A 20,816-nucleotide genomic window follows, 5' to 3' on the forward strand; every position below is an offset into this window, starting at 1 on the left:
CACCGTGATCGCGGGTGTGCAGCCCGGGCTCCCCAGCAGGCGTCCACACCGACCTGCCGCCGGGCCGGCCGTCCTAACCTGCGCCCACCCACCCCGAGCACCGTGCCGATGTTAAGCGGAGGCATGTAGGGGCAGGGAAGAGGAGCTCCCAAGTTCCCAGCCTCCAACCGCCCACTCGCCCAGCATACGCAGCCCTCCTCAGCGTCCCCACGCGCCCTCACACCACCCGCACGGGCAGCCCGGAGGCCCAGGACTGCGGCGGAGCTTCCCCGCCGGCCTTCGCTCTCCGGCCCCAGGGAACCCAGCGGCCCGCGTTCGCGCGCTCGCTCATCGATTGGCACTGCCTTGCTCCTCTGGCTCCCGCCGCGGGGAAACCGGCCCCTGACTCGGAAAGTCCGACGGAGCGCGGGGCGGGAACCAAGGCAGGCGGGCCAGGGGATTGCCGAGCGCACGGATGACCGTGGCCGCCGGCTCCCGTTCGGTCTGGCGGGTGGCGGCGCCGCCAGCCTGTGCAGTGCGAGGCGGCAGTCGCGCGTCCGCCGCTCCCTCGCCACGCGCCCGCGCGCTGGTCGCCTGTCTCTGTCTTCCCGAGGGCCGCCCAGCGTAGGGCTCGCACGCATCCCTGAGTGGGAGCCGGCGAGCGGCGGAGGGAGGGAGGGAGGGAGAGAGCGCGCGCGCGGGCGGCAGCCCCTCCCCTCCGCCTCCTCCTCCTCCTCCTCCTCCTTCTCCTCCTCCTCCTCCTGCCGCCGCGGAGAGCGCTTGGCGTAGCCGGGGGCTCGGCGGCGGCGGCGGCGGCAGCGGCGGCGGCGTCTGGCCCCAGCTCCTCCTCCTCCTTTTCCTCCTCCTCCATCTCCTCGCTCCCTCCATCTGCCGTGGTTATGGCCCGTCGCTGGAGCACAAAAGAGTCTCCGCGGTGGAGGTCTGCGTTGGTTTTGCTTTTTCTCGCCGAGGTGTACGGTAAGTGTCTGCGTCCCCGCGCCCCGCTGACCAAACAAAGCTGGGGCGACCCTGGGGACCGAGGCCTCCAGGACAGGGGTTCCCCGGGAGAACCGGAGAGAGACCCTGGGCGCTGGCGGGACAAAGACCCGGCGAGGGGTAGACGCAGCGGAGGGGGTGGCCCTGCACGGAGATGCTTTCGTCCGCTCACCCACCTCCATCCCCTCGGGGTGTTGAAGAGGGTCTTGGGTGTCCCGGCCGGTGGGGGATCCCCGGTGGAGCAAGGGGGTGGCGGGCGGACTTCCCGACCTGGGCTCGAGGGCCCCTAGCACAAGCCACACACAAGAATGTATGACTGTGTGAGAAAGAAGGGGAAGTCGTCCCCGCCGCCGCCGGGACGGTCCTGCCAACCCCCGACCCTTTCTCGAGGTTAGGAAGTTCTCTCCCCAGTGAAATTCCCACTGCATCAGGCCTCCCCACCCCCATCCTCCCCACTCCTTGAAAAAGCAGCCCGCTGCTTTCTTCCCATCTCTGCCGAGGCTCTGTTGATCCTGGGCGTGCAGGATCCTGTTCCTTCCCCAGGAGCAACACGCGGGAGAAGGCCAGAAAATAGTTTCCAGCCCCACCTCAGTTTCTCCCTCTTAGGGCATACGTGTCTGCCCTGACTTCTAGTTCATTTGTCATTTCATCCATCATTGTCCGCTGATGTTGTCACTGTTGCTTTATTCCAATCTGTGGATTGCGTTATTTATATTCCTTTGAGGTTAAAAGAAGGCTGAAGACTATTTGAGATAACTAAGCTTTTAATACATTGGGGTCCGAACAAGAGCTAAGGAATTAATTGGAAAGGACATTCATTTTTTGAGAGACTTGAGTTCCACTTCTGACTTCACGTTTCTTAGTTTATCATTTAAACATATTGGTGGTGTTTCAGAGCTCACAGTTAACCTTGACTTTTTGGAGTGGTGCTTTGATTTTTTTCAGAAGAAAATAATTAGAAATTACCATTCCGTGGTTAAATTTTACGTGTAAAAAGTCTAAGTCATTTGACACACTAATTCCACTAATGGTGGTGGTGATGGAGTTCAGTCTACATGTAATTCATGAGCAAGTATTAACTCTTTTGAAAGCATTTATCTGTGGAATTAAATCTGATGGTAACTTTTAAAACCTGGGAAGTTACACTTAAGAATTTAATGAACTTCAGTTGAAATTTAATGACAGCCAAGAACTAGTTTTTCAGTGTGGTTCAGAAGGTATTGCTTATTATTATTATTATTATTATTATTGTTTGTTTGGTGGTGAGAGAGGAGGTTTGGTCCACATTTGATATGGCACTTGCCAATGGTGTGACCAGGAAACCCGCCCCTGACTTCTGATTGTTAGTGTCATCAAGTGGCTGTGATCTTGTGGGTTTGGGTCTACAGCAGAGGTCAATAAGCTATTGTGTTGTTTCTTCTTGCCTGAAGGTGGATATAGTTGTGCCCTAGGTTTGGTGTGATAGCTCAGGAGAGAAGAAAGTGAGAGGCATCTTTAATTTAGGGTGATTAAGAGTGTTCAGCTTTGTCTTCTATAATCAGAATTGAATTTTAGTGATGTCTGATCAGAATGGATGAATAAACACGTTCTTTTGCTCTTCGCTCATTAAAACCTATGTCATTAGTGTTTGAACTAAAAGTCGTTTTGCCTCTAGAAATAAGAGGCTGTGAACCCCATAATTTGCCTTGGTGCATTCTTTTGTACCTGTACACGAACTGACTTCCTGGTAGGTGTCAAAGATTTGTTTTTGGAATTTGTGTCTAGTGGGCAATTGTTAGTAGGCAAAGACTGAAACTTATTTTTCTAACAATGTGGGACCAAATTATAAAACTAGCAAGTGATTATGCCAAGGGTTGATGTCTCAAGGTACAGCAAAAAAAAGGAAAAAAAGGTGGTGAGCCAGGCAGAACCTTAAAATGTGTGTGCAGAGATTGAAGGAACCCTTCATTCCACAACTGGGGAAAATTTTCTTTATAGCTGCAGTTTTTGTCCTCTTCTGTCCCTGCAACCATATGTGTATTTATATAGGAAAAAAAAAAAAGCTATAACAATAGTATGGGGGGTGTTTCCATAACAATAGTGTGGTTTGTTTACCTTGAAGAGGCACTAGCTGTGATGCTAGTGGATTCATCTCCCCAAATACCCATTACCCTGAGCCTTTTAAAATAAATATTAGTTGTAATTTATGAAACTGTCCCTTATAGATCAAGTAGTGGGTTTTTGTTGTTGATTGTTGTTGTTTGTGAGTGGCTTCAAAAATAATTAGAAAGCTCTGTTAAAAAAAAACAAAAACAAAAAACAAGTGTTCAGAGTAACTCTTAACACCCAATGAAGAAAAGCAGGTTGATTGGCCAATATTTAGGTAGTTCCAATACTAACTCTTCAGAGTGACTCTTTTCCACTAACTACAGTGTTAAATGGTTCCAAGTTGTGCCTTGAATTTTTGAAACATTTCATATATCTTTGTTTTTAAAAAAATCTTTGTTTGTTTTGATGATTATTCTCTACATCTGGCCATTTTAGTGGACTGTGACTTGCATATGTTACCATTTTAGTGGAATAACATGACTATTACACTCCAAGTTCCTTTTCTGAATACCAAAGCCGTATTTAAAACTCTAAACTGATATGGAATACGGTTTGTGTTTTCTAGAAGTAGTTGTTCAAGGACCTATAATTATCTTAAACTGCTGTTATCTTAAACTGCTTTGAATGTTCTTGAGAGTTAATAGAAAGTAAAGGTTGTTTTGGAAGTTTGAGGACTAATAACACTAGTGGCGGCAACTGAACGTTGCTGGGCATTATTTTAGGTACTATAAGAGGAGAAGGTGCTTCTTCACAATTCGCATAGGATGTCTGGCTTTTATAAACGTATGAAGGTTTCCAAAACTGTCTCCTAGTCAACACAAGCTTTAGTCTGACTCAGTTCTCAAGCCATAATTTAGTAATTGTAATAGCTCCATTGCTTTATCCTTTTCCTTCTGTTGGTCTCCCAGATCAGTGTTTTCTAACGTTTGTTTTTTACTCAAATCCACCCTTAAAGTACATGTTATATTACTCCCAATCTACAGAACAAAGTAAAGTTTATGAAATAATACTGTTACTACCTGTGATGCACTCTTAATTTTTCCTAGTCTTTTCATTTATCCTCCCTTATCTTACTCTGTCTTTCTTCGAAAGCTTGCTGGTTTGAGCTCATAAAATTGTTTTTGGATCCACTAATAGATTACAGTCCTTAGTTTGAAAAACACTGCCCTAGATGAAGCCTTAAAATGTAATTTAAAATGTTTGTTATAGTTGTATATCATTTTACAATAGCCTTGAATAGTTGCAGATGGTTAGTTTTTGGTTAATTGCTTCCAGAGCATTTGGTAGCAGTAAGAACTCTTCCTGGCATATACTAACTGACCTGTGATAAATTCTTCCTTAAACTGGTTTTCAGCTTTTTATAGTTAAATGTCTTTGCTATACGCAGTATTATTCTAGATCTTATGGTAGCCTAAAATGTTCTTTTTATTCTTGCATTTTATATCTAATTGGTACATCTTTTCCCATGAATTTTATGGAACATTCAGTAGCATTTTGTAAATTTTCAGTTTAAGGATAGACTAGAAATTCCAATTTTAGAAAGGTAGTAGAAATAACTGGAACATGAGAAAAAAACCAGATTCCAATTACTTCTTAAAAAGTCAAGCTTGATTACATAAAATATGTTGAGTAAAATTGAATTAATTGCTTAACATAAACTCTTCCTTGGGTTTAGAATCTAAATTACATCCATATCCTAGGGAGAATATGAAGGTAGGCAGCACATTCCACAAACTTCTAGATGCTTTTTATGTAGAAAGTATAAAATGACCCTTTTCAGAGTAATAACTATGTCCCAGGAAGAGTATGGAGTTGATTTGAATGATGTATGGTAAATGATTTAGAAGGTTCCTAGAAAGTAAAACCTTTCAAGAAAACTTAAAAGTGATGTCAGGCTGAAAAGTGAACGGCAGTTAAAGAAAATGTTTAGAAAGGAAAGACTGAATTTTGTGGTTAGAAAATTTAAAGCTTATCGAGAAATTAAGGGAACAATGAGATCTTTTTGTGTTTTTGATCTGAGATGTTTTTTTGTTATTGGGTTTTATGTTTTTTTCCTTTTATGAATGATGTTACAGTTTAAAGAATGAAAGGTAAAAAAGGAGGTAAACGCATTTAATATAGATGAGATTTATGTAGATTTAGGCAAATAGAAAATGTTTTTATTTCAGAATTTTAGAATGAGTATTTAATCCTGTACTTGCAGCAAGTTTTTATAGGTAAATGAAGGTTGTTCTAAACTTAGGAACTGAAGTTGAGTTAATGATCTCCAATTTCTAAGGTCACCTTTTCCTCCTATTTCTCCTCTTTTTCTCCTCCCCCGCCACCCCCCATGGTTTTTGGGAGGGGTGAATAATAGATATACACTACTTACTCCTGTTTTCTCAGGTAGAGGACTAGATCCTGCAAATATAATACAGGTTACCAATTTATCTGTTCAGACGCATGTCATCTGTGTTTCAAAGCCCACAACAAATGTGTATAAAGATAGATCTATCTAGAGATCTATAGATATATATATTTTATTTCAATACGAAATTAGCGTAGGGAATTCTCACTGTCTAAGCTATAATAGAAAGATGGAAAGGAAACCAACATTTATTAAGTTTATATATAACATTAAGTTCAGATACTGTGCTTGGTCTTTACTCATTGCCAGTTAATCTTCATTTGGTCGCATTTAACAATCCTATGTAAGGTATTTATCCCTTTTGTATAGAAGAGAAAATTGAAACTCAGAGAATTTGTGACTTATTTAAGATCAAACCACTAAGAAGTCGTATAGCCAAGATTGCAATCCAGTCCTTTCTGTCTCTTCACTCATTCATTTAGCAAATATTCGTTGAGCATTTGCTTATGTCAGGCCCTGTATAAGGCACAACTAACTACCTGATGGACATCGTTTCTGCCGTCATAGGGCTTACAGTCTCGTGAATATGTTGTAATAAGCACTCTAACAAACAAGGGGCAGAGATAGTAACAGGCACAGGGTAATTACTAGAAGGTTTGTCAAGGAGACTTTTCTAAGACCGAAAGGCTAAATAACCATGTTATGATTGGGATAAGAGAGCCTTGCACATGGGAGCAATGCGTGAAAGGCCCAAAATCAGAGAGAGCTATGTGGAAAACCTGGTGTGTTGTTGCAGTTAAATGAATAAAGTCAGTGTACCGTGTTTCCCCGAAAATAAGACCTAGCCAGAGAATCAGCTCTAATGCGTCTTTAGGAGCAAAAATTAAAATAAGACCCGGTATTATATTATATCATTATCATATCATATCATGTTAGACCAGGTCTTATAGTATAGTAAAATAATACGGGGTCTTACATTAATTTTTGCTCCAAAGACACATTAGAGCTGATTGTCCAGTTAGGTCTTATTTTCGGGGAAACACGGTAGCTGGAGCACAGTGGTCATAGGGAGAGTGACAAGGTAAGGTAGGAATCTTAGGAAGGAGCTCAGGGCTTTGAAAACTATGGCGAAGAGTTTGGGTTTATTTTAAGTGTAATTATTAAATAGGATTAAGTGACACAATGTGACTTATGTTTTAAAAACCGTCATCGCTTTTACCACTGTGGGGGATTGTTGTGAAGTAGGCAAGAGTAGAGATGGGATGATTAGGTTTTGGCTGTAATCCAGGTGAGAGACACAGGAGCTTGGACCAAGGTAGTGATAGTAGAGATAGATGAGTATGGATTGCCCTTTTGATAGGGAAGAAAGGGGTACTTCCTCTCTTGTCACAAGAGGGATGGAGGAAAATACTGGTACAAGTGTACTTAGGTCTGTAGGTTTGGGGTTGGGAAGACGGAGATTTCTCCAAGTAATATAACACGAGGTCCTCAGGTGAGAGTAAAGAGAAAGGATGAGAGATTGAGAGTGATTTCTGTTTCCACAATTCAGTAGAACATGTCAGATGCTTAGGAAGGTAAGTTGCCTTTATTTCATCTAGAAAAGAGAAGGCTAAGGACACTCAATGCAAGAAGGGATGAGTAGTTGTGCAACATATGACAGGAAGGGTGAGGATTTAAGTTACAAGGTGAGAGGCAGTCTATGGAGAACTCGGTTCTAAAGACTATCATTTTTGTCAGTGAAGTAAGTATAGAACATAACTTTCTACAGTGTTTTAAGAGTGTTTCCGGCAGGAAGCAAAGGATGGGATAAAAAATAGATTTTAAGGACTTTTTGCCCAACTTCAATGCCTTATACCTCTAAGTGATCAATTAAAGATTGCTTCATGTCTTAGAAAAGTCAAGAATGCATTGGTAGATTAGAGAATTGTAGAAATTTTGTAAAAATAAAGTTACCTTTTTTTTCCTCCCTGGTTTGTGTCGTTTACAGAAGATATAACTTTAGAAGGTCCTGAAACTTCAAAATAAATTAAGCTGACAGAACAGTTTTCTAGTTTTCGCTTAAGTATTTTTTATTAGTTTCAGGTGTACAAAACAATGCAATAGTTAAAGACATTTCACCCTTCCCAAAATAACCCCCTCCCCCAATCTATTGCCCCTCTGACATCGTATATATCTATTATAATTCTATTGATTCTATTCCCTATGCTGTACTCCATCTCTCAGGACTATATATGTATTAAATTATAGTTGACATACAGTATTATTCAGCTTCAGGTGTACAGTGCAGTGGTCAAGCATCTACACACACCATCCATGAAGTGATCTTCCTAATATTCACTTAAAAATTTGATAACTCACTGTCCTGCTCTGGTGAAGAAGTGCAATTGTTTTACACTCATGTTCTTACCATTGAGTGAGAGTAACTTGATACCTACCTTGAATGCACTTACATTTCAGTTTTTAGAGAAGTGGGAAGTGGTGCTCATCTTTTAATATTGAGATTAAATGGAGCACTATAAGATGTTTAGTAGTTAGAATTTGCCTTTCAAATATAAGGAAAGGGTAAACATTTTCTTATCTGATTTATTTTCATTGATTATTAAAGTATCTTTTAGGTTTTAAGTTAGTAAATTGCAGAAAAGATGAATCTTTGTATCTGGTATATTCTGAAACAGAATTCAGTTTCTTGAAATTATAATTGCCTGTTCCAGGGATACTAAAGTCTTTTACCGAGAGTTAGAATACAGAACTCCTTTACAAGAAAATGCCTTATTTAAATCTTCAAAAGAACTCTGTAAGGTAGGTGTTATTATTAGAAGAAATTGAAGCTTTGAGAGCAGTGATTTTGCCTAAGGTTCACATCTCTCTACTGCGGTTCTCTTAGTGTATAGGCCCGTTATTTTTTGTCGACATTATTGTTACAGCCCCTACCTAGTCTTGACTCTAGTCTTGTCCTGATTCAGTTACATCACACATAACAGTAGCCGGAGTGACTTTTCTAAAGTACAGATATGATTATGTAACTTCCTTGCTTAAAACCCAACAGTAGTCCCTGTTCTTAAAATACAAGCATAACTCACCAGGCCCTTCATGATCTATCTGGCTAGTTTTTACCTTTCTTGCCTCTTGTCACTGAAAGCATATCAGTAAACTTGCTGTATTCTGTTAAACTTTGGAAGGGTCTTGGGGATTCCCAGCAGTCTACTGACCATATTTTGAGAATAACTTGCTGCACGATAATGGAAAAAACCAAACTACTGGTATAGGTAGGTAGCATGGATGAATTTCACATGTTGATCAAAAAAAGTCATTCACTGAATTATAGGTACTGTATATTTACAATCTAAGAAGTTAGAATGCAGGAGAATAGTTACCTATAGAAGGGGTAGTGATTGAGAGAGGTACTAGGGTAGCTTTTCAGCTGCTGGTTGTATTCTATTTCTAGTTTACACAGGTACAGTTTTTTTGTTTGTTTGTTTTGTTTTATTTTGGTGATAACTCATGGAATTGTAATAAAGTAGTAAAACTTTTTTTTAAAAAAGATAAATGTTGAATAATAATATCCGTAAAAGGTTTTCCGATAATTTAGATTCTCTCTAGTGTTTTGCTTTTAGTTTTTGTTCTATGATTTTCTTTCTTTGTGTTTGATAATTAAAAATGTTTTTTAAAACTTTGTACTTTGGAAAATTTCAAACATATTCAAAAGTTAAGAAACTAGTGTAATTAACCTAATAAATTCAACATCCAGCTTCAACAAATGATCATTATATGACCAGCCTTGTTTTATCTAGACTTCCATTCTCTCTCTAATTACAAATGATTTTGAAGCAAATCCCAGACATTTAATCTATTCATATTTCAGTATGTATCTCTAAAATGTGAGACTTTTAAAAAAAAACACAAAAGCTTAAGCCAAATACCATAATTACACTTAAAAAATTAACAGTTCTTAATTATCATCAAATATCCAGCCATGTACATATTCCCCTGGTTGTCATATAAACATGAATTTTTAGAAGTTGTTTGGATTAAGGTCCAAATAAGATGCATACACTGCAATTGTTGATATCTGTTAAGTCTTTAATAGTTTCATATCTCCTTTTTTTTAATTTAAATTTTAAGTGTGATATTTGCTATAGCTTTATGGTATTCTTAATCAGATTGGAGATATTTCTTATATTCCTATAGTAATAGATTTTTGAGAATAGGTATTTAATTTTGTCACATAAGTTTTTTCATTTCCAAAAATGATCATAAAGTGTTTATGAGCACCAGAGTTATGTGAGTGAAACATACCTCACATAATGCCAAACAGTACTGGTTGAATAAATTAATTCATTTATCCATGAATAGAGTAAATTACATTCATGTGATTACTAATGTTGAACTATTTTTTGCATTTATGGAATAGGCTATAACAAGCTGGTAATGATATATTATCTTTTAATCTGCTGGAATGCATTTACTAATTTTTTTTTAGACTTTGTGTTCTTATTTATGAGATCAGTCTATAGCTTTCTCTTTCCCTCCACTCCTTTTCTTTCCCTCCCTGTCTTGTAAACGAATCTCCCCTCTCCACCTGCCTGATTTTCATAGCTGTTCAAATCCATTATTTCAGATACACTTATAACCTTTCTTTGTTGATTTGTGTGGTTAGGAACAGTATAGAAGATACTAGTGTGCCAGTTGTGATTGTTTTGCCTTTTAAGATTAAGAAGAGTGTTTATGAACTGCACAAGTGCTATGATAGGAAATCAAAAATGAACAGCTTTGTTGTGCTGACAGGAGAAATGTTCTGGTGTGGTTAATGTTTGTTTCACTAGGAAGATTGTGGAGGTGAGCCTGTAAGTAGATCCCTTCTTATGAATGGGCCTTATGACCAAATCAACTAATAGGATAACGTAGTGGAGATGGATTGGTCCCATGAAAAGTGGAGTCTGAAGGATTGATCTGGGGTGGAGGTAAAATGGAGATGCTAAAGAACCCTGATCTCAAGTCAAAGGGTAGGACTGTGGTACTCTATCAATTGGGTATTTCTAGTCTGCTGGGGATGACATTTTAAGACCAAACTTATTTGCTCAAAAGGTAACAACCACAAGAGTTAACCACAATGTGGCCCCAGTACAACCTAAACCATGCCCTACTTAGCAGTGTCGCTAACATGATTACCTGTACTTAAGAGTATTTGCCCTGATACAAAGGGTGGGAGATGAAGGGGAACCCTACTATTGGTGCTACTGGCGTGGAGTCACTATTCAGGGTTTAGTTTCTAATGTCAATGAGTAAGGTTAACATAGATCTTTTAAAAATCCCTTAAATCGGGGCCGGCCCAGTGGCTCAGGCAGTTAGAGCTCCATGCACCTAATGCCGAAGGCTGCCAGTTCGATCCCCACATGGGCCAGTGGGCTCTCAACCACAAGGTTGCCAGTTCGACTCCTCGAGTCCCGCAAGGGATGGTCCGCCCCCTGCAACTAAGATTGAACACGGCACCTTGAGCTGAGCTGCAGCTGAGCTCCCAGATGGCTCAGTTGGTTGGAGCGTGTCTTCTCAACCACAAGGTTGCCGGTTGGACTCCCGCAAGGGATGGTGGGCTGTGCCCCCTGCAACTAATAACGGCAACTGGACCTGGAGCTGAGCTGTGCCCTCCACAACTAGGACTGAATGACAACAACTTGACTTGGAAAAAATGGAAGTACACACTGTTCCCCTTCCCCAATAAAATCTTTGGGGAAAAAAAAAATCCCTTAAATCATCTTCAAGTACAGTATGCGTGTTTTGTATATTTAGTGCTGAATAGCATAGTTTCATTATGTGCAAACACCCAGTTTTCTCTCTAACATTGGTACAGAAATTTTTTTGAGCACCTGATAAAATGGTTGTATTTAGAGGCCATATGAAAAATATGAGTGAGAATAGATAAAATTACGAGAATAGATAAAATAACTTAAAATTATGTAAGTTAAATCTGAATAGGATTCCACTCCACATTACTTTTCTCCAGTGCATTACAAAAGGGACTGAGTGTTTTGATTGACATATGTGGGTGTGTGAGAATTCAGATTACAATATGTGATTTATCCCTCCCTGCTTTTTATTTTGTGTGTTATTTTACTTATTTGTTCTTTTATTCCGACATAAGTAGAGGGCTAGCTACAAAAAAGTATTAAAATAACTGAAGTTATGTTTCTTAAAGATTTGTTAGAATTCTATCGTAAAACTATAAGGGAATGGTGCTTTGGGGGGAATAACTATATCTTTTCAATTTCTACCTCTTTGAGCCAACTTTGCTAATATACTAAGTTATATTTTCCTAGAATATTGTCATTTATATCTGTATTTCCATATTTGCCTTCAGGTTATAAGAAATCTCTCAGACATATTTTCTACATCTGTGATTATATCACTATTGTCATTCCTAATACCGGTCTATCTGTTGTTCTTTTCTTGAACACACTTATCACAGGTTTCTCTATTTTAGGTTTTCTCTAAGAAATCATCCTTGCTTTTATGTTTACTGATTTCCTTCTTTTCTATTTTATTAACTTATTCTTTTAACTTAATTTTTTTTTGGGGGGTGGTATTTTGTTTTTCTAGTTTTTATGGTGGTCGATAGTTTTTTATTTTTTTAATTATACACTAAAAGTGACTCTTTCCCTTTGGTATACAGTTCTGTGAATGTTAGCACATGTACAGATTTGTGTAGCTACCACCAAAATCAGATACATTACCTGAAAGAACTCCCTTCTGCTAGTCCATTATAGTCACACCCTCTCCCCACCCATTATCCCTGATAAACACTCATCTATTTTTCATCACTAGTGTTTTGTCTTTTTGTGGATGTCATATAAATGGAATTTCACAATATGTAACATTTGGGGACTGACTTTTTGTACTCTGCCTAATGTCTTTGAAATCATCCACGTTATTACATGGGTCAGTAGTTTATCATTGCTGATCATTATGGCCATTGTATGGATGTACAGCTGTTTGTCAGTTCACCTGGCAAAGGGCCTTTGAGTTGTTTTCAGTTTGTGGCTGTTATAAATAAAGCTACTATGAACATTAACTTGCAGGTTTTGGGGTGACGTGGTTTTATTTCTCTAGGGTACACTCTTAGGAGTTGAGTTGCTGGTACTTGAGTTATACATACATGTATGCTTAACTTTTATAAGAAACTGCCAAAGCATTTTCCAAAGTGGCTGTATCAGTTGCACTCTGACTAGCAATATGTGCGAGTTTCAGTTGCTCTGTATCTTTCCAAGCACTTGGTATTGTCGGTATTTTTTATTTTTGTCATTCTAATAGGTATATAGTAATATTTCATCTGATTTGAATATGCATTTTTATAAGTAGCTATTGATTGTCATCATCTTTTCATATACTTTTTTGCCATCTTCTATCTTCTCGGGTGAAGTATTGAAGCCCCCTTACCCATTTTTAGTTTTGTTGGTTATTTTTTTACTGTTATGAGAATTGTGTGTGTGTGTATACATACATACATATATATACATATATATGTGTGTGGGTACATATGTGTGTGTGTGTGTGTGTGTGTGTGTGTGTGTGTATATATATATATATATATACACTATATATATATGTATATGTATATTTCACCCTTCAAGTCTGCAGATTGTGTTTTATACTCTTGACAGTGTCATTGGAAAGCAAGTTTTTAAATTGGTGAAATTCAGTTTGTCAATTTCTTATTTTATGAATTGTGTTTTTGGTGTCATTTCTAAAAAGTTTTCACATAACCCCAGATCACGAAGTTGTTTTTCCTTAAGTTTTAGAGTTTTATGTTATACAGTTAGATATCCATGTGAGGTTTTGTTTTGTTCTTTAATAGGATGTACAGTTTAGGAGGAAGCTCTAGTTTTGCATTTGAATAACCAGTTCCAACAGCATTTGTTGAAAAGACTATCCTTTCTCCACTGAGCTTCTTTTGCCCTTTGTCAAAAGAAACATCAGGTGGTCATATTTGCATGGATCTTTTTCTGTACTCTATTCTGTTGCATTGATCTGTATGTATCACTTTACCATTACCACACTGTTTTGATTACTATAGCTTTGATACTAAACTTTTAATAGGATAGTGTGATTCCTCCAACTTTATTCATTTTCCAAATTGTCTTAACTACTCTAATTCCTTTCTCTCTTCCATAAATTTTAGAATCAGCTTGTTTTAGCTGCAAAATATCCTGCCCAGATTTTGATTGGAGTTGTGTTAAATATAGGTCACTGTGTTGAGTTTTCTAATCCATGAATGCAAGATCTCTCTATTCATTTAGGTCTTTGATTTCTTTCATCAGTGTTTTGTTGTTTTCAGTATACAGACATTGTATGTTTTGTTAGATTTATATGTATTTCATTTATATTTATATGTATTTCATTTTTTTGGAGCTATTGAAAATGGTAGTTTTAAATTTTGGTTTCCAATTGTTCTTTGCTTATATATATGAAATGTGATTGACTTTTGTGTGTTGATCCTGTATCTTGCAACCTAAATAAACCTCCTTATTAGTTCTAGGAGTATTCGTGTAGGTTTTTCTGGAATTTTCTACTTAATTATTTCATCTGTGAATGTTGATAGGTTTAATTTTGTCTTTCCAAAGTGTCTGCCTTTTATGTCTTTTTCTTGCTTTATTGCATTGGCTAACACTTTCAGTATATATGCAATACAAGTGGTGAGAGTGCTTGTCTTGTTTCCCATCAAGCTAATGACAGAAACTGTTTCTATTAAGTACATTAGCGTTTTAACTTTTTAAAAAGTGCATTAGTTTCTACTATTAAATATATTTGTAGATACTCTTTATCAAGTTGAGGAGATTCCTCTCTATTGCTGGTGTACTGAGAGTTTTTATCATGAATGGATGTTGTATTTTGAAAAATGCTTTTCTGCATCTACTTATTATGTAATTTTTCTTTTTAGAATGTTAGTATAGTGAATTACACTGATTAATTTTTGAATGTTTAACCTTTTATTTTGGCAATAAACCACTGTTCATAGTGTGTTATTCTTTTTTTTTAAATAACTATTTTATACCATGAAGTTCAGCCTTTTTAAGTGTACAGTTCAGTTGTTTTTAGTATGTTCACACAGTCATGCAACCATCACCAGTATCTGTCTAATACCAGAATATTTTCATCAACCAAAAAGGAAACCCTGTACCTATTAACAATCACTACCCATTTTCCCTTTCCCCTTGCCCCTGGAAAACACTAATCAACTTTGTGTCATTAAGGACTTGCTTATTCTGCACATTTTATATAAATGGAATCATACAATATGTGATCTTTTGTGTCTGGCTTCTTTCACCTAACACAGTGTTTTCATGGTTCATGCATGTTGTAGCACATGTGAAGTGGTATCTCCTTGTGATTTTGATTTGCATTTCCCTAACAAATAATGATGTTGAGCTGCTTTTCATGTGTTTATTGGCCATCTGTGTATGTTCTTTGGAGAAATGTCTAGTCACATTCTTTGCTCATTTTTTAAGTGTTTGGATTATTTATCCTTTGCTTGTTGGCTTGTAAAAGTTCTTTACATATTGTGCATATTAACCCTTTATCAGATAGATACATGATTCACAAATATTTTTTCCCATTCTGTAGTTTGACTTTTCACTTTCTTAATGGTGTCCTTTGAAGCATAAATGTTTTTTTATTTGAGACAGTCTGTATTACCTCTTGTTTTCTTTTGTTGCATGTGCTTTGGTGTCATATCTATAGAATCCATTTCCTAATTCAAGGTCATGAAAATTAATTCTTATGTTTTCTTCTGAGAGTTTTATAGTTTATGTGCTTGTATTTAAGTCTGGTACATTTTAAGTTAATTGTTACATACAGTATGAGGTAGGGGGTCAAAATTCCTTTTTTTTGCATGTGGGTAACCAGTTGTCTCATCACAATTTGATGAAATGATTATTCTTTCCCTATTGAATTACCCCAGCACTCTTGCTGAAAATCAGTGGACTATAAATGTAAGGGATTATTTCTGTACTCTCAGTTCTGTATGCCTGTCTACAATCCATAGGCATTATCTGCCTGTCCTACACCAGTGCCTTCATTACTGTAGCTTTGTAGTAAGTTTTGAAACCAGAAATGAGAACCCTCCAAATTTGTTCCTTTGCTATTCTGGATTCCTTGAATTTCTGAATGAATTTTAGGATTAGTTTGTAAATTTTAGGAAACAAGCAGTTGGGATTTGTAGGTATTACATTGAGTCTGTAGATCAATTTGGGGAGTATTGCTATCCTGCCAATTTTAGTCCTTCTGATTCGTCAGCATATGATGACTTTCCACTTATATAGGCCTTTTTTAATTTCTTTCAACAATGTTTTGTAGTTTCAGAGTGTAAGTTTTCCATTTCTTTCGTTAAATTCTTTTGTGTGTGTGTGCTATGGTACATGTAATTGTTTTCTTAATTTGATTTTTAGATTTTCATTGTTAGAGTATAGGAATACAATTTTTAAAAATATTCTACAACCTTGCTGAACCTGTGTATTAGCTCTGAGTCTTTTTGCTTGTGTGGATTCCTTAGAATTTTAGAAAATTCTACGATTATGTTACATCTGCAAACAGAGACGTTTTAATTCTTCCTTTCAGATACAGATACCTTTCATTATTTTTTTCTTGCTCTAATTGCTCTGGCTAGGACCTTCAAAACAGAGTTGAATAGAAGTGGCAAGAGTGAACAACTTTGCTTTTATGTATAATACCTTTAAAACATTGTTAAAGCATGCTATTACTGTTGAAGCAGGGAGGATGGCAAGATGATACCTGGGGATCTACTATACTGTTCTATTTTGTGCATGTTTGAAATTTTACATAGTAAGGCTAAAGAATGTATTAAAATACTTCCCAAAATTAATTACATTAAAATTTATGTCCCCATTCTCAACAATTATTTTGATTTACTAAATGTTCTCTCTCTCCCTTTGTTTCTTTGTGCTGTGTTATTTTTCTTGAAGTCTTTAATTAGATTGATTTTTTTTTTGTTTTGGTAAAGTACATTTTTCAATTGTTTCTTCTCTCTTACCTCTCTTTCCCTCAGTAAAAAATATGTATTGGTTGTATATATTCTTAGTGGACACAACTGAAAATGTTTCTTTAGCTTGCCTTCATATTTAAATAATGGTTTGACTGGGTATAGAACTCCAGTTTCCAATATTTTCTGTTCAGAATTCTGTGTATGTTACTTTATGTCATCTTGTAACTTCAGTTGCCATTTTGGTTCTCATATCTTTGTTCCTTTGGAAGTGTATAATAATTTTCTTTCCATCTTTGGAGTTTACAGTTTTCACCAGTATGTGTTTATATCTATATCTTCAGATATTATTGTTTGGTACTGGTGGGTATTTCATCTGAATATATCTAGATGTATATTCTAAAAACATTTTTCTAAAATACATATGTGTTTTAACTGTCTTTTATCCTGTACGTTCTCTACTTTTAGAATGCCTATTAAGTGAATATTAGACATTTTAGCTTTATCTTTTTAGTCTCTTTATTTTATATCCTGTGTTTTCTAGAATTTAAAGATTCTTCTGTTTATTCTTCTAAGTTATAATTATCTACTGGACAAATATAAAATATTTGTCATTTACAAATAATTCTCCTTTTTTATAATGACAATTCTTTTTTTCCAATTAGTTGTGGAACTGATTTATGTCTTTCTCACCTTTCCTGTGAATTCTTACTCTCTACCTGCCCTTTCCATACTCTCACCCCCACCCCTGAGCGTAAGATAAGAACTATAGTTTCTTGCCTCAGAAAATCTACATAAGACATTTTCAGATAATTTTGTATATGATAGCATATCATTCCAGAACTCCTTAGAGCACATTTATGAGCCCTAATAGTGCTGTTCTTAAACTAGCTGGGTACCTCTTAGAAATGGTGCTTGTTAGAAATGGTTAGAAATGGTAGAATCCTTGTTAGTATTGGGCACTACTCAGGCCCTGCCCCAAATACTGAATTAGAATCTCCATTTTAACAAGATCACCAGCTGATCTGTTTTATACTCAAATCTGAGAAGCACTGCTGTGGTCTTGTGGTATATGTGACCTATATTGATTGTCTCCCCTCCCCCCTTTTCATAGCCGTCATATCTGGCATATCAATAGGAGCACTTTTTTAAAAATTGTACCTTGATCACCCAAATTGTTCATGGCTAATTAAAGTGTATATATTTTGACATGGTCACAATACAATACAGTATTTTAATAGCAAGCTATGCTATATGAAGTAAAAGAGACAAGGAGGGACTGATTTTATAAACTCATTTTTGGAACAGTAGTTAACACATAGCAGTTACTATGTGCTAGGCAGTGTTCTAATCACTGTGTATGTACATGTGCATATGTGTATATACGAAGTGTGATACAATAGGGTGAATGTTTAAATTTAAAATAATTATTACAGTAAAAGAGACATTGCCATTAATCCCCCCTCAAAATACTCCCCCTCACTCCAAACACACCGTTCTTGCCACTTTCTGAAGCAGTTCTGGAAGTCCTCTTTCCTGAGTGTCTTTAGTTGTGCGGTCATGGCTGCCTCGATGTCCTAAATCGATTCAACATGTTTTCCTTTCATGGTCATTTTGACTTTGGGGAAGAGCCAGAAGTTGCACGGTGCCAGGTCCTGTGAATAAGGTGGATGAGGATACACTACAATGTTTTTATTTGACAGGAATTGCCGTACCTGAAGCGATGTGTGACACGGAGTGTTGTCATGATGGAGGATGAAACCGTTTGCCCATTTCTCAGGCCGTTTTCTATACACATCATTTCTTCAATGCTCTAATAAGCCCTTATGATATTCAGAGTTCACCGTAGTGTTCCTGGGTACAAACTCAGCTCGCACAATTCCATCAAGGTCAAACATCACCTGGATGGCCTTTGGCAGCAGCATTCACCGTATTTCTTGATCACACCTCCTATGTATTTTATATACACACGCCTTTTCTTCTCATAACAACCCTATCAGTCTAGATAGTGTTATTATTATTTCCATTTTACAGACAGGGAACCTGAGACACAGAGAAGCCAAGGCTGCGTACTTAGCACAGGAGCTGGGATGTGGGCCCAGAGAGCACGGCTCTAGAATCTGTGCTCTTAGCCATGACACTGCACTGCTTCTTGGGAGTTTTACTTAAAGATCTCCCTAAACTCAGTGTAGTTTATATGCAAACCAATTAATTCTTGATACATTTGCTCTTTTAAATTCAGTCCTAGAACTCAGCTGCTTGTTGTCATGCAGGGACTCAGCTCCCGCTCCCACATAAGAACGCAGAATGTGGCGAGGCCAAACAGGGAACACAGCCAGGGATAGGGGGCTCACACCACTATATTCTCGATACAGGCTGGTCAAGACACAAAAGCAAACATCCACCAGTACCCCAACGAGGTGTCTTCCTGCACCCCAATCTCACTGGCGGCCGGGTGAGACACAGGAAGTAGGATCAACACGATCCACAATCCACAACCTGCTTGCTAACTGCACTTGTTAGCCGCAATCTGTCGTCCTCTTCTCTACCACTGCGCCTGCTAGCGTAGCCATGGCAGTTATATTAGTGGCTAATGGCTAACTGGTTACAGCTGACGGCGATCTACTACCTGAGCCAGCACCTTTCCACGTGAGGCCGAGAGCCTGGAAACTGCTCTCTGGGACTCTGTCCCCACACCTGTGACACTGATAGATGAGCCACAGATGCCAGATCATTAATGTTTCCTGAATTAATTTTGATTTGCCATTAATTGAGATTTCTAAATGGCAAGATGCAAGAAGGGTCTCTGGTCCTACCCTTGGTGGGTGTACACAGAATATGGTGAGGTCGAAAAGGAACACCCACGGAGCCATAGATAGGGGAGTCATACCACTATATTCTCGCTGGCGGCTGGGTTGGAGACACAGGGAGCAGGAGCCATACGATCTGCAATCCGCCGTCCACTTCTCTGCCAACCCCCTTGCCAGCATAGCCACGGCAGTTATATTAGTAGCTAATGGCTAACTGGTTACAGCTGATGGCCATCTAATAACCTAGCTAGCGCCTTTCCACGTGAATCCAAGAGTCTGGAAACTGCTCTCTGAGACTCCGTCGCTACAGCTGGATTATTGGATTTTGTGCTACCTATCCTCAAGGTTTGTTGTGAGATTATTAAATAACATGCAAATATTTTCTACATAAAATGTTAATTTTATTCTGTAAATGGACAAAAGATAATTATAGAAGCAGTAATTGGATGGCTAATCAAATTAGAAATAAAAATTATCTGAAATGCAAATAAATACCACATGCTAATTTAGTAAATATGTAAAAATCAAACAGTTCTATTAAGTGTTCAAAATGTTCAATAAAGACATAAAAATAAAACTGTTTAGGGTGTAATGAAATGAGCATTCATACTTGACTAGTAGAAATGGTCATCTTTGGCTGGTGGGTTTATTTATATTACTTGACATGTCTTGGGCATTTTTTTCTATCACTTTTTCTTCATAAACTATTTCTATAATGTTGAACATTAGATTGTTTATAGTTTTGTTCACATTTATAAATACTGTAATTAACATGCTTTTATTACTTTTTATCTTAATTGTTTATTATTTTCTTTATGATTGAGAAAAAATGTAGACTTATTGGGTCAAAGGCTAGACTATTTTCAAAGCTCTTAATAAAAATAAAATTAATACTTGATTTTTATTAAGTGCTTACCATATGTTAGTCATTGCTTTAAATGTTTTATATATAAATATATAAATTTAATAAATCTATATAAATAAATTACCTATATAAATTTTTATATAAATGAGTTTAATCTTTATGTTAAACTATGAGATGGGTCCTATTTTAACTTCATGTTACAAAAAACTAAGCCATAGAGGTATTAAATAACTTCTTAAGGTCACTCAATTAGAGGCAGGGTTTGTTTTCCAGAAAGAAGATACTACTTTAAGCTTTTGCCCGTGGAATCTAAGATTATATATCTTTTTATACCTTTATCAGTGAAATGTTAACAATCTTCATTGATTCAGGGTCGTGGATGAATGGCTACATCCAGTTTTGGGTAGAAAATACAAAAGATATGCCTGGGACATTCTATTGCATCAGAAAGCAAGGAAACTCTTAAAGACTAGTGGTTTAAGCCAGAAGGACACAGAGGCCTTTATATTAAAGGGTTCCCATTGGCCAAAGAGGAGGGAACTTAGGTGTCAGAAAGAGCATTGAAGACAGTTGGTTGAAATTCACTGAATATAGAAATCTCCTTGGTTCATAACAACAGACTTACAATAAAAAACATGCCACCACCACCAGTTGCTGGATACCAGTGGTGAAAAATAGGGCACTAACTTTATACTCTGTAAATAAGCAATTATCAGAAAAGAATTAAGCATTTATCCTCTC

At 37.6% G+C, this 20,816-nt stretch overlaps 1 protein-coding gene across 2 annotated transcripts in view; it reads left to right on the forward strand.

Moving 5' to 3' along the window:
- The first annotated feature begins 734 nt into the window (after nucleotides 1-734).
- Nucleotides 735-20,816, forward strand: part of LRP12 (LDL receptor related protein 12) — a 69,266-nt gene continuing 49,184 nt past the window's right edge. For both annotated transcript variants that reach the window (XM_019750652.3, XM_019750653.3), the window contains exon 1: nucleotides 735-957. In XM_019750652.3, the coding sequence (XP_019606211.1) occupies nucleotides 879-957 (79 nt within the window). In that variant the 5' untranslated portion in view covers nucleotides 735-878. The remainder of the gene's footprint in view (nucleotides 958-20,816) is intronic.

This window comes from Rhinolophus sinicus, chromosome 6 (genome assembly GCF_057876585.1).
Source record: "Rhinolophus sinicus isolate RSI-liver-muscle chromosome 6, RSI-T2T, whole genome shotgun sequence".
NCBI classification, from domain to species: Eukaryota; Metazoa; Chordata; class Mammalia; order Chiroptera; family Rhinolophidae; genus Rhinolophus; species Rhinolophus sinicus.